The sequence below is a fragment of the Grammomys surdaster genome, unplaced genomic scaffold (genome assembly GCF_004785775.1).
Source record: "Grammomys surdaster isolate TR1022 unplaced genomic scaffold, NIH_TR_1.0 62, whole genome shotgun sequence".
Taxonomy (NCBI): Eukaryota; Metazoa; Chordata; class Mammalia; order Rodentia; family Muridae; genus Grammomys; species Grammomys surdaster.
Genome location: NW_021604564.1, coordinates 829,285 through 843,950, shown reverse-complemented (window position 1 = coordinate 843,950; position 14,666 = coordinate 829,285). Strand labels below are relative to the sequence as shown.

The 14,666-nt window shown below is 50.9% G+C and overlaps 1 protein-coding gene across 2 annotated transcripts in view; it reads right to left on the bottom strand.

The window, feature by feature from the left end:
- Positions 1-11,925, bottom strand: part of Ranbp3 (RAN binding protein 3) — a 36,015-nt gene extending 24,090 nt beyond the window's left edge. For both annotated transcript variants that reach the window (XM_028764951.1, XM_028764958.1), the window contains exon 1: positions 11,746-11,925. In XM_028764951.1, coding sequence (XP_028620784.1) covers positions 11,746-11,767 — 22 coding nt within the window. In that variant the 5' untranslated portion in view covers positions 11,768-11,925. The remainder of the gene's footprint in view (positions 1-11,745) is intronic.
- Between the last annotated feature and the right edge of the window lie 2,741 nt (positions 11,926-14,666).

Below are 14,666 nucleotides of genomic sequence, written 5' to 3'. Positions count from 1 at the left end.
CATATATGCAACACACACACACACACCCCAAATTACAAAGCAGTTCATAGAACACCAAGCTGCTCAGAGGACGCATCGGGGAGCACCGCAGTGGCACAGCCATGTCCTCTTTTGCAAGCACAGTACTGAGTTCAGGACAGGGGTGCAATGACCTGCAGGGTGCAAGACTGCAGAGCACCATATGACTCCTGCCTAAAAGCTGAGTGCCAAGTTGGTTTTGTTGTTGATATTTTGTTTTTGAGACTGGTCTCACTATGTAGACTAGCCGCAGTTACAGAGAGGCCTCCCAAGTTCTGACTGACAAGCAGCTGGTCCTCATACTCCTGCTCTCTCGACAGCTCCCCTAGACACCCAACCAACCTGGCTTCCACAGGTGCTGGTTAACAAGACTTCAGCAGCAATGCTATGATGTGCTACCCAGAGGCAAACAGTGGCAGGCTCTACATCTGATGGGACAAGACGTGTACCAGGAGTGTCTTCGCGGCTGTGCTAACTCCCATTAGACCATATGGCCCCGAGGTTGAGTAGGAAGGAGCCTGGGCACTTATGAGGCATGATGCCAAAAACAGCTACAGTGCCTGAGATAGCAGATGTGCACTCATCCATACTCAGCACATGTGGAGAGGAGACGGGAAGGAAAAGACCATAGGGTAATCATTTGAGAACAGGCTTGAGGAGGGGCACAAGCATCAAGGCCGTGAACACACAGACACCACCCACTCACCAAACCCAATCCTGGAGAAGCGGGACACTGAACTTCACCTGGGCCACAAAACTTAAAACATGCAGCCTGCTGACAGTGTCACTCTCACTACATCAGTCCCCACTGCCCTGTGCTCCTGTGACCACCTGTTCATCTGCCTTATAGCCCAAGCTGACATCCAAGCACCGCCAGAAAATAACAACCAGGCTCATGCCTCCTGTAGCCACAGCTAATACAAATGATGGCAGTGAAAGAAGCGAGACTGGGCAGAGGAGGAGCCCACCACAGAGTCTGTGCCAGTTCCCCAGAGCCCTGTCAGCATGTCTGGGCCCAAGCTTAGCAGTTGGGCCAACGCCCATTTGCAGCTCTGTCTCTGCACCCAGCATTAGTGAGACGTGTAAGAAGCCAGCACTTTGCCATCTTGGTCTCTTTCCACCCAACCTTGGCTCTAAGGTTGCTGAGGATAGCACCTCAGCCCAGGGGACACTACCTCATAAATATATGGCTGGGACTATGAAGAGACACTCATTTTCTGCTAGGATTGTCCAGCCACCTGTCAACTACTGGGACCTTACAGGGTAACTACAGAGAGGATGCCTGGAGCCTCAGTCCCTAGGTCCTGTGTGGGGCTGACCAGCCTCAGATGTTGGTCAGGCCAGTAAATGGTGCCCACTGCTACTGAAACCAGCATGGGACTGCAGCCTTTCCTCAGAGGCAGCCCTAACATAGCCCCTCAGTGTGATGGGCATGTGTCCCCTAAAGATCACATCAGATAAGCTGCAGAGATCAGCATCAGATAAGAACAGCTGTAGAAGCCGGGTAGTGGTGGCGCACGCCTTTAATCCCAGCACTTGGGAGGCAGAGGCAGGTGGATTTCTGAGTTTGAGGCCAGCCTGGACTACAGAGTGAGTTCCAGAACAGCCAGGGCTACACAGAGAAACCCTGTCTTGAAAAACCAAAACAAACAAACAAACAAACAAACAAAACAGCTGTAGAGAACACGTTCAGCTAGGGACAGAAGCAGCCAGACAGGTGACATCGATGCACACCAAATCCACCTTGGCTTAGTTCTCACTTGGAACCATCCAGACCTTCCTTTCTTGCCATCTGCAGTCACCATGGCCCTAGGTGTGATGGATACCTCAAGCCATCATGCTTCCAAGTTACTAGGGCATGAGATCCACCAGGAGGATGGGCTGGCTGCCTTGCACAATGGCTCACTCCTGTGGCCAACAAGCAGGTCCTCAGCTTGCATCAGCACAGGGACACCAAGACAAATTAAATTCCTAAAAGGTCTGTGGCCAGCATGTCAACCAAAGTATGATACCTAAAATCCACCCACTCTAAAAAGGTCTCGTGGCTCCATGAGTAGAGCACCCACCTAGTATCCGCAACACGGGAGTAACCACATGTAATAGCACACACACCTGCACCTGCACCCCTAACTACCACTAGGGAGGCAGAGGCAGAAGGATCAGAAGTTCAAGACTACATGATACATGAGACTACCTCAAAAACAAACAGGGCTGGTGAGATGGCTCAGCACGGTGAGATCCTTGGTGCCAACCGCAAAAATTAACTGGAATGTGGAACCCACATGGTAGAAGACCTGTCCTGAAGGTTGTCCTAAGTCCAAACAAAAACAGAAGGTGCTAGAGAGCCACTCAGCAGCTGAGTACAGCTCCTGTTCTTGCAGAAGACCTGGGTTTGGTTCCCAGCACCCACATCAGGTGGCTCATACCAGAGGACCTGACGCCTTCTTCTGGGCTCCACCAACACTGCAGTCATGTATACCAACCCACACATGTAATTAAACTTAGAAAGAAAGGAAGGAAGGAAGGAAGGAAGGAAGGAAGGAAGGAAGGAAGGAAGGAAGGGAGAGAAAGATCCACCACTTCTTAAATATGACCCCGTGCAACCTCATAGATATTTATTAAGTTCTGAGTTCCAGAACTAAAGTGGGTGACAGTGAAGGCTCCTCTCCTCTTCAGGGCAGCACAGAGGGATGGACAGAGGCCAAGGCAGGAGAGGAGAGTGCAGGTACAATCCCGAGGCTGGGGACAGGAGTGAGCCTTGAATTCTCTGCCCCACACAGGGCTTCACAGGCATTACAAGCACAGTCCTTACAGCAAAACAGCTGCTGGCTTCATGGGCTCCTCTGTGCCTGCTTCTCAGACTCCTGAGCAGCTCACTGCTAACACACTGCACAGGAGGCGGCAGGACAGCTGCCTGAGCCTCACCTCAGCGGGTGGAACAAAGCAGCTGTCATCTAACTCCCTAGAGGACAAGCACCTGGGAGGAACTTTGGGGCCTGGGTCCACCAAAGCAGAACAAAGATAGGCAGAAGGGCAGAAGGATCTCGTATCTCATAGCTGCCTCCTGACGCCACCTCACTTGCCAGATAGCCATCACAGCTGATCAGACACCAAAGGGCTCAGCACCATGTCAGCAAGGCACCCCCATCTCCTTATCTGAGAACAGCACTGGTAAATATTCCTCCTGCACCCTGGGCTCTGAGTCAGCCACTTTAATCCAGTGAGGACAGTGACAAATGCCAGCTGTCAGTTGCCATGAGAACAATCTGCCCTGGGCAGAGGCAAGCCCTTGCAGTACAAGTTTCCACATGTCATCACTGGTCCCCTGTGAGCTCCATGGGGGGGAATGAGGAGGTCTCTGGCCTATGTATCTCAGACTTCCTGGCCCTAACCAACAGTGTGGCACCTGGAAGCATCTTCCTGTGACACTTCTCTGAAAGTTCCTAGCTGGCCTGATAGAGGCACTGGGGAAGGCTCTGCTTGAGCAAGCATGCCATCTGCGTTTTCTACATTTCGCCCTGTGCCTAGTTCCCGAAACAGTGAAAACAGCACTCCACCTGTAGCCGACATATAAAGCACCTGTCATTCTCACTCATGTCTAATGCCCCCTTCCTACTGTGGCCAGGTATTTAGTGTCACACTACTGAGTGTCCAGGAGGCATAGCACAGGCCAAGGAAGGCACAGGAAGGCTTTAGCTACAGGGATGCCCTACTCCTCAATACTACCAACAGCAGCTAAAGACCAATCTCTGAAGTGAGGGAGACCACACCCACTGGATCAGCTCCCAAGAAGGACAGGCCACATCTGCTGCCTCCTCCATTCTGCTGTCCCTACAGCCCAGGAGGAGCCCACTAACACGAAGTTTGGCAAAACCCCAGTAAGCTCATAACAGGAAAGTGATATAGAGAGGCCCTCAGTGTAACAAACACAGGGAAGTGTCCTGTGTGGCCTAACATGGACACAGTGAAGTGAAAACGAAAAAAGCCTGGTGGAGAAAGTAGCCCAGCTGGATGGAAATCTGAGGTCCCAGAACACACATCGCTGGGCGGCTGCCTGGGATTGGCGGTAGGGGTGTGGGTGCATTCAAGGCCTCAGCCATGTGGATCCTGGTGACTGAAACAGGGAAGGGTAAATAAGAGCTGTGTTCAAGTGGTTAAGGACACAGTGACCCACTTCAGGCTCCAAGCCACCGTCAGTTCCTGTCACTGCAATCACATCCAAGACCACACGACAAATCACTGAGGCCATCTGGAAGCATGGGTCATACACAAAAAGACAGCTGCTAGCTTTCAGGTGACCAACAATGATATGTTTGAAGCAATGCTTGGTGTCTGGCAATCCCAGAGGTCCTTGAGGCAGATTGTGAGGGAAGACAAGATGAGCTGAGAACCTGTAGGTGCCAGGCCCCAGGTCAGCAGTAGGGAAGAGGTCTCAGCTAACTAGAGAAGCCAGAACCAAGCAAACACAGAGCAGCTACATGCATAGAGGGGACATTCTCACAGAAGTCACTTGAGCCTAGAATATAGAAGGCACTGTGGTGGCCAGTGCCAGAAGGTGGGAGGGGCTCCACTTATGACATGCTGCCTGTCACCCAACACTAACAGAAATGCCATCAGCCATGGTACTGAAAAGGAGGGCAGGCCACCTGCCCTTCACAGGGTGACTCCATCAACTCACTGGCATGCAGGGCTGCCCACAGCACTTACTGGGCATGGCAGATGGGGAATGGGGAGGAACATCACTCACAAAGCACAGGACCAGAGAGCCACCAACCCCAAGATCTAGCACATGCAAGGTCAGCAACCCCATCTGATCACACCTGATTGGGGCAGATGGCATCACCCAATAGAGCCTAGCTTCTGGACACCTCTCTCCCCCGGTCTCACAGGGCAGATCTCTGGGGTGCTCAGGTCTCCCCTAACCTCTAATTCTTTTAGTGATAAAGGGTGAGTAGATGTGGCTGATGCCCTGAGAGGAGGGGCCACAAAAATCAACCAATCATCCTACGCAAGCCCAATGATGGTCCCATCTTGCCAGAATACAGCACAGAAAACATGAACATCTTGATCTGCAGCCAGCAGGACCAACATGTATCCCCACACTCTTCAGGGGCAGTCACTCACAACAGCTCTGTCCCAAAACCCACCACAGACTCCTCTTCCTGCCCAGCTTCTAGATGCAGGAGCTGATATGAGACAGGAGCCTGCTGGCTGGACCCACACAAAACGCCCTGAGTTGCAGACAATGCACAAACCCAGGTTCCTTCCTGGCTCTCAAGCTTTTTGGCAGCAGGATTCACTGCCATGCCAGCATATGACTCAAGGCTGTAATTACCTTCACAGACGGGGGCAATGGTTGCTAAGACCCTCACCCAGTGAAAAAGGAGCCAGGAGAAATTTCTAAGATTGATCTGGGGTAAGGACACCAGGAAAGAGTAAGAGCTGACCTAGTTTCTGGTGATCCCAGGGCCTTTGCACCTGTTAAACAAGTGCTCACTAGAGTCACACCCCAGCCGGAGAGGGAGAAGGTGAGGCTGTGTGTGTGTGTGATGTATTTATCTTTAAAAAGTGGTGGTACACACCTTTAATCCTAGCATTCCAGAGACAGAAGGTGGATCTTTCAGTTCAAGGCCAGCCTGGTCTATGAAGTGAGTTCCTGGATAGCCAGAGCTACACAGAGAAACTCTGTCTCTAAAAACAAACAAACAAACAAACAAACAAGTTAAGTATCTGGGCCCACAGGCATAGACCTGTCACTCCTGGCAGGAGTTTGGTGAGGTCATTATGAGGCTGCAGCCCTGCAGTGGTCCTCAGACCATGACAGAGCGAAACTCCTAAGTGATGGGATGACAAGGACAGACACAGCCCTCCACAGTTACTGCAGAGCCTTGGGAAGTCAAGGAAACACTCAACCAGCAAACAGCAGTCTGGGCTGCATGGAAGAGGCAATGGCCATGCTAGCACAGAGAAGCACAGTAGACACTGAGGTGTCCAGGGGCACACAGTCTCTCTAGAAAAGGGATAGCAATTGTCCCCCAGCCCCAGCAAACCCCAAATGTGCAAGCTGGTCCAGACCAGTTCTTCATTTTCAAGATAAGTCAGAAACCTGCTGCTTTCCCTGCAATTGCAGAATCTTAGGTGAGTCCCTAATTAAAAACACGTGCAGAAGCCTTACTGTGGGCAGCAGCTCCTCCACTGTGCCCCAGGTAAAGTGACGACTTCTGCCTATGGTGGAAGTTCCACTTTGCCTTCTTGGAGGTTTTTAAACTCTCTGGATGCCCTGGGCCTCTGGAATCATCTCTGAGAAAGTGGTTTAGCTGATGGCTTGTATTTCAATGAGCTCCTAAGAAAAGGGAGAGTAGCCTCAGCATTGACCTAGTAGCCAGTACTAAGAGGGCACTGCACACCAAGACAACAGTGGAACAAGTGGAGGGAGGGTTACAGTGTGAGCTAGCAGGGGATTCCAACACCCTAAGCTACAAGCTTCTGTCCACTACACTCTGAAGGGACCCCAGGAAGAAGGTTGTGCAGAAAAAGCAGAAACAAAGGAAACAAAGGTCTAATGACAGAAACGTCACTGCCACTAACCTGGAGTGGTGGAAAGCAAGCACCTTGGAGAGCTATCAGCCTCTCCTGCATCATGAGGCCCAGTGCCTGAATTGAACTCCTTTCCACGCCTGTCCCTGGTTCTGTCTTTTTTACTTGGGGGGGTTAGGGGGGGACCCTCGCTCGAGATAGGATTTCTCAGTGCACCCCTGACTGTCCTGGAACTCAATCTGTATACCAGGCCTGCCTCAAACGTGAGATTTGTCTGCTTTTGTTCCACAGTTCTGGGATTTAAAGTGTGTACCATCACCACCTAGCTCCAGGCACTGTTCTTTTTTTCCTGTTTTGAATTTTGAGACAGGGTCATGCTAGGCTGACCAGGCTAGCCTTGAAATCACTATGGATTGTAGCCCAGGGTAGCCTGAACTTGAGCCTCTCAAGTGCTGGGACGACAGGCCTGGGTTCTCCAAGCTCAACTGTTCCCACTCATTCCAACTCCCTCTCAAGCCAAAAGCTGAACAGACCAGTTCAAGTGGCTCCTGACACTTTCTTCAGAGAATAAAGGTTATGAAACTGTCATGAAACCCCTCTGCCACCATCCCACCTCTGCTAGAGAAGCAGAGTCAAGGCCTGGTCCAAAGACACACCAGGACCTCTTGTCATTCATCTATGTCAGCACAGCCCTGTGCTCTTCTCTTGACCTAAAGGTTAAGTGTAAGACATGAAAGGTAAAGAGAGGCCAGGAACCAAGCCCAACTCAAGGGTCACAGGTGACACCTAAGGCCACATAGGACACCTGGCTACAGGACCTGTAATACCTAGGGCAGCATTCTCCACAACCAAGAAGCCTATCCTAGATGTCAAAAGTGCCCAGGCTGAAAAACCCTGAGCTACAAAGTCATACAATGACAGGCAGACAGGATTCAAAGGACAGATATGTACCTCCTGAGCTCCCATCAGCCACTCAGCCAGGGTCATGTCAATGGAATAGAGACACTAAAACTTCGACTCACTCTACCTCCTCCCTTCCATCCATCCATGTAAAATTGTAGATGGAATCCAAGACCATACTCCTAGCACTTTTCATTCTTTTCTTCCCTCCCTCCCTCCCTCTCTCATCCCCCACTGAGCCTTCGAATTGCCCAAGGTGGTCCAGGGTGGGAACAAAGGTACCAGTGAGCATTCACTATTAAAGGCAGAGACTCGTCAAGGCTTACAGCACCAGGAGATGGAGACCATGATCTGCAGTCCCATTTTGTTAGTGGGGAAACTGAGGCCTCAGTTTAGGGCACAGTGAAGGCACTAGCCTGGTTTGCTCTAGGGCAGAGCCTGTACCTACCATCCTTCAATAAACTTGAACCCATCTGAGAGATAACTGCAGCTACTCCCACTCCTAAGGTGGGGCTATGTACGGAAAAATTTTAGGAAACCATGGCCTGGCCTGGGGCAGGAGACAGAAGACAGGATGTGGTACTATCATCCACTTAAACAAACCACTGTGGTGCTAAGCCTATAAAATGCATAGGACAACCTGTGCAGTCCAATGTGTTCTCAGTTCCTATTATGTACATGCGCAACGCATCAGGACCTCAGATGACCACTGAAGAGCTAGAAGCCGCTGTTTCTGGGACCCTGCTCTTCTGTGCTATCTCCCTTCCTCCAGCACAGTCAAAACTGTCTTCTGTACCCTCCTTCTGTCCAGTGTTGAGGGACTCCCAAAACACAACACAGAGCAAGGGTGGAAGATCATGGTTCCAGGCTGTCTCTTCCCAGGAGAGACTTTCTTTCTCAAAGTCATAAGCTACAGAAGTTCCACAGAAGGGCCATGAGAGCTGCCGGTCCTTCCATGAGATCATCATGGCAACAAGAGCCTGCAGGATACAGAACTAGATCCCAACTGAGGATGGTTCCTTACATATGAGCAAGGTGCACCTCACCTGAACTGTACAGAGTAGAGCTCTGCAACCTGGTCCGCCCTTGGTGGTACAAGGACCCAGGGATCTGGCGATCTGGGGCTACCCTGCACCATACTGGATGGAAATCAAACATCTATGGACTGAAGCAGGCTGGGAGCTGGGGGATGGAGAAGAGGACTTTGAATGCCCAGTCATGTTAGACGGCTACTATCTCAGAATGCCTGAGGTGGGAAAGTCCAGGGTAGACACATATGAAATGGATGAAGACAGGGACTTGGGATCTGGGCCTGGAAAGACATGCGCCACAGTCCAAGGGTGCTCATAACTACAGGGTGAGTTTCAAAGCTTCAAAACACACAAGCAACAGGGCCGATGCTTAGAGGCTGAGCGCTAGTCCAGTATGCTAAGCCCAGGGCTCCATTCCCAGCATCACTTCAATCAGACACTTGTCACCCTAACACTGGGAAAGTAGAGGCAGGAGGGTCAGGAGGAGTTCAAGACCTTCCTCTGCTACACAGCAAATTCAAGGCCAGCTAGGATTATATGACATCCTGTCTCAAAAGAAAAACCAACACCACACACCTAATTTACAAAGGTGACGAGATATCAGACACCATGCTAGGAACACGTTCAAGAGACGGGAGTATTCTGGAAACATAAAAATGACTGATTCAAAAACGATGAATGTGAAGCACGAACCCTTCAGCTCCTGAGACGACGGTGACAGAAGTATGTCAGGATAGACAGCAGGTAAGCACAGCTCTTCCTAGGCACAAACTTCAGAACCAAATACTTTCCATCTTAATTTTACAAGCAATGAGCACTTTACAGTGGACAGTGTGTGGGCACCACAAGAAGAGTGAGCCCCAGGGGACAACAAATGCACACTGTACTCTCACTCCCAATGAGAATCCTCACCAACAAACTCCTTCCACCAAAACCTTCGTTTTCCATGGAACAGCTTTTGGATGGCCTCTGTATCAAGCCCTGCTCCATAAGCAGGGGCCCACTAGTGATGAAGAAGGAGAGACTCCAGCCCTGGCTGTACTTCTGCTCTAGCAGAGCGTGGATTCATTGGCTAACTACACCTGAAGTCGAAAAAATACAGCAGGGCAGAGGAGACAGGAAAGGTGGCCACCAAAGAAAACAGGCAGACAGAGAACTCCTCATGAGTAAAGTAGCATGAAGAACAGACCACCAGGGTGGGCGGAAGGGGTACTTCTGACAGAGGAAATCCAGGATCCCAGCAAGGAAGAGGAAGGCAGGTCAGAGCAGAACTGGTCAGGGAGGAAAGGTCTGTGAAGGATACTCTAGCTTCTGGCTAAGGAGCTGGGTGAGAAGAGGCAGAAGGGAAGGAAAGAGACCCCCTTGGAAACAGCAGAGGTATCAACAGGAGAAGACTCCTGAGCACTTCAAAGTTTTAGGGTAAGAGAGAAGTTCCCCTTGACTACCATAAAGGCTGAAGTATGGGTGGTTTTCAGGGAAGAGATTCTGTTCTACACAGGATATTACCCACTCTAAAGGAGACCTCCATGGCATTAGCCTCATGGACTGCACACACCAGTCATTCCAGCACTTGGTAAGTAGAGTCAGAAGGGTTAGGACTTCAAGGCTAGCTTCAGCTGTATAGCGAATTGAGAGCAACCTGGGCTATATGAGACTGTCTCAAACAAGCAAACAAAAATCCCCTAATAATTCTTAAAAGGAGTCTGCGTTTAAAACAGACCCACAATATACATCATATAAATCTCTACTTCCCTGGCTTCCTCTACTACCTCCATCCCCAAAGGCTTGGGTAAAATAGATAAGAGTGCAGGTTCACCCAGACTACCCAGGTTCACACAGCTCTGCTTCCTGACCTGCCTCTAGTCACCTTGCCTCCTGCCACCTTACCTACACCTACCTTTCAAGGCCTGGATGGAGACTGAGTGTAAACACTTCCCAATCCCCAGTCTCTCCCAGGGCTGAGTGAACTCTCTGAAGAACCCCATGTCCCTGGGTGTTCTACAGAAGCCTCAGGCCACATGTCACTGAATAGTAGAGTACCAGGTCCCAGCTAACAGCCTGTCTGTAGTTGTTAGGGAAGAAAGGACAGGGCTAGAAATAGACCTCTGAAATCCCAAAACTATAACCCCTATGGAGCCCCCAAGAGAGAACATCATAGGGCATCAGGCTGCAGGATAACTGACTATGAGACTGGGAAAGTGTTACATCGCTCAGAATGCTCAGGTGGGATTCAGGGCCACAGGGGAGGGCTCACAGGGAAAAGGGGGGGTGTAGAAGCAATTAGGACAGTGGTGCTCAACCTGTGGATTGCCACTCCTTTGGCAAATGTCTATTTCCAGAAATATTTACATTACCATTCATAACAGTAGCAAAGTTACAATTATGGAGTAGCAACAAAAATAATTTTATGGTTGGGATCACCACAATGAGGAACTATATGTAAGGGTCACAGCATTAGGAAGATTGAGAACCACTGAATTCGGAACTATAGATCAGGTGGCCAAGCCTAAATGAGGAGACATAAGCTGCACCCCAAATGACTCGGGAGACTGGTGGGAAGAGAAGTGCAGGCTCTGCAGCAATCTTATATTCAAACCACTTAAATGGGATGTCAGACTCCACAAGGGAGGTTTCACGGTGCCAAAAATAAAAACAGGATGTGAAGAAGCAGTTAGGACTTGCAAGATCAGATGGCCAGGCCTAAATGGGGGACATCAGGTGCACCTCAAAAGACCTGGAGGCCAGTGGCGGGAATAGGAGCGCCCGGTTCAGGTTTAAGCAGATCTCGGAGTGCAAGCCACAGGTCAGGGTGGCCGAGGACCTCGCGGGATGAAGCCGGACCTGAGGCCAAGCGGGGATGGGAGGCCCGGGTCCCCAGGCGAGGGGAGCAGGGAAGGGAGCGTGGCGGGCTGGGCCCGCTAGCAGGCCCGGAGGTCTCGCCCCGCCCGAGGCCGCGGGGTCACGTCTCAGGCCCGTTGGGCTCCCCGGGCGGCGTGCGAGGCCGGAAGGCATGGGCTGGTGGGGGGCGGTCGCGGCGCGGCTGAGGAGCCTCGAGGCCGGGCGGAGGCAGAAGCCGGGGCTGCCGCAGGGAACCGGGCCGGGGACCGGACGACAAGGTAGGGGGACCCGTTGGGTGCCCAGACCGGATGAGGCCGGACTCTCACAGCCTGAGGCTCTCGCCCTTCGACTCTGGGGCTCCCTCGACTTCCCGCCCCGCGCCCGCCCGCCGCCAGCTGGCCCCCGACGGCGCCTCCCCTACCTTCGTTCGCCAGGTCCGCCATTTTACTTCCTTAAGCCCTCCCACAAGGCCCCGCGCCCGGCCCCCGGGCTCAGCCTGCTTTCTGCTGGAAGAATTCTGCGCCTGCGCATCCCACTAGACAGCGAGGAGGAGGGCAGATCGCACCCGCTAGCGCTCCCGGCCGCGCGCCTGCGCAGTAACGGCTCTCCGCCCACCACCTCTTCCCGCCCGCAGAGGAAGGGGGTGTGGCTAGCGCACTCACACTCGCACGGATAGCACCAGTTTGCCATTGGTCCTGAGGTCCTAGCGGCGTGCTAAGGGGGGAGGGGCGGCGGGGAGGAGGGCAGAACGCCACGCATGCGCAGGAGAAACAGGCCGCCGCTTGCAGTCCTGACTTCCATCCTGCTACTTTCTCTGTTTGATTCTCTGGTGTGAGCTTGGGCTGACTTTTTAGCGATTCCGCGTACAGGAAGGAGTGACCTGTACCTCAGGCCTCAGTGTCCCTGAATCAGAAGCCAGCCCCTTTCACACAGCTTTCCTAAGGCCATTTGGGATGGTTGGGGAAGAGGCAAAGTCAGAGGTCACCCTAGACTTAAGACACGAGATGTCCAAATAAAACTAGACTCTAAACCTCTCTGGGCATTACACTTGACATTGGTGCTTACGCCCTTAATCACAGCACTCAGGAGGCAGACGCAAGAGGATCTTTGTTTGAGGCCAGCCTGATCTACAGAGCCAGGTCCAGGCCAGCCAGGGCTACACAGAGAAACTGTGTCTTGAAAACAAACAACAATTAAGTAATTAAAAAAAGATGTATTTGTATGTGTGTGAGTGCTGTGTGTGTGCAGGGCCTACAGAAAGCCAAGAAAGGATGCTGCCTATCCTGGAACTGGAGTGTGGGTGCTAAGAATCCAGTCCAGTTCTCTGAAAGAGTAGAAAGTACTCTTATTACTGAGTCCTGGTTTTGTGTTTGCTTTCAAAGTGCTGAGATGGAACCCAGAGTTTCCAGCATGCAAGTAAAGTGCCCTCCTCAGCCCTGCATGGAGGATTCTTGGCAGGATTCCATCCCTGACCCATAGCCCCTCACTGAGGGATTCTAGGCCGGGCTCTAATACTAGTGAGAGGTCTCCACAGGTAAAAGGGCTTGCTGTCAAGCCTCATGATCTGTGTTCAGTCCCTTTGGATCCAGATGATGGAAGGAGACAACAAATAACTGCAAGCTGTCTTCCCAGGCACACAAGTGTGCATACACAAGCACACACACAAATAAATGTACAAGTTTTTAAAAGAAAGAAGAAAGGGAGGGTGGCAAACCAGGTCTAAATTCACCTTTGCATATTGGCAAGTACCTAAAAGCAGTTTACTACATGTTTTAAATCTTTGAGTATACTCCTACAGATTTGTGATATAGGGAGAGGGAGAGACTGTCACAGTATAGTCCAGTCTGGTCTTGAACTCAAAATCCTCCTGCCTCATCTCCCAAGTGCTGGAGTCACAGGTATAAAAATCAATCTCTCTCTCTCTCTCGTTTTTGAGGTAGGATTTTATGTACCCGAGGCTGCCCTCAAAATGGCTTTGTAGCTGAGGATGTCTATGGACTTCTGATCTTCCTGCTGCATATCCAGAGAACTAGGCTAACAGATGGTCACAGATGTCACTATCATACCCAGCTTCGTTGTTTTTTTGTTTTGTTTTGTTTTTTTGGTTTGGTTGGTTGGTTTGGATTTTTTGTTTTTGTTTTTGGTTTGTTTTTTTTTTTTTTTGAAAGAGAGTGCCATTACATAGCTGAGGCTGGTCTGCAGTTTTCAGTAATTCTCCTGCCTCAGCTTCCAACTCCTGGGAACATGGATGTGTGCATATAACACAGCCTTCTGCCTTCCTGGTGCACTTGTGGCCTCCACACACACATGAGTGTGGATGTGTGTGCACAGCAGGTGTGCATGCAGAAGTGGGGGTGTTGGAGTGCTGCTCTATGTATCTGCCTAACTCACTTCAGACAGCCTCCTTCACTGGACCTAGTGTGGTGGGCAGTGAGCTCCCCGTCACACTCTCCTCTCCACCCCCAACCATCCTGGCTTCTCACATGGGTGCTGGGAATTTGAACTCCAGTCCGAATGCTTTACCGGATGAGCCATTTCTCCAGGTCTTCTCAGTCCCCTTTTCCTCTGTGGCCCTATGGCTGACCCTATGACTTTCCATCAAGATGATGTTTTCCTGATCCCCGTGTGAGCCTGCACAGGGACTCAGTGCTGCTGTGCTGTCACAGAACTTAATACCAGCACCCAGGAGGGAGAGGCAGGTGCATCTCTGTGAGATGGAGTCCAGCCTGATCAACAGAGTAAGACCCTGTTTCAAACAAACAAACAAACACCAATAAACTCCTAAACTAGTTAAACTAGTAGATCTCAAACTTCCTAATGCTGCAACTTTTCCATACTGCTTCTCATATAGTGGTGATCCTCAGCCATAAAAGTCTTTTGTTCCTACTTTGTAACTGTAAATTTTCTACCATTCTGAAGCAGAGAGTAAATGGGGACCATTTGAGAACCACGGCTCCAATAATAACAAAAGATCTTGGTAAACTGAACAAGGGAGCAGGTTATTAAATTCTAGGTAAGGGGCTGGAGCTACACTGGGGCTAAGAGCACAGGCGGCTCCTGCAGAACACCTCATCTCCAGCATCCACACCAGGCGGCTCACAAGAGCCTGTAAGCCCAGCTCCCAGGGATGTGGTGCCCACTTGTGGCCTCCTTAGGAACTGTGTTTACATGCGCAAACCCATGTACAGACACACAGACATTCATATGGAATAAAATAATTTTTTTATTTAAAAACTATTTTCTAAAATTTAAATTTTAAAAATTAAAAATGATCCGGGCGGTGGTGGCGCACGCCTTTACTCCCAGCACTTGGGAAGCAGAGGCAGGTGGATTTCTGAGTTC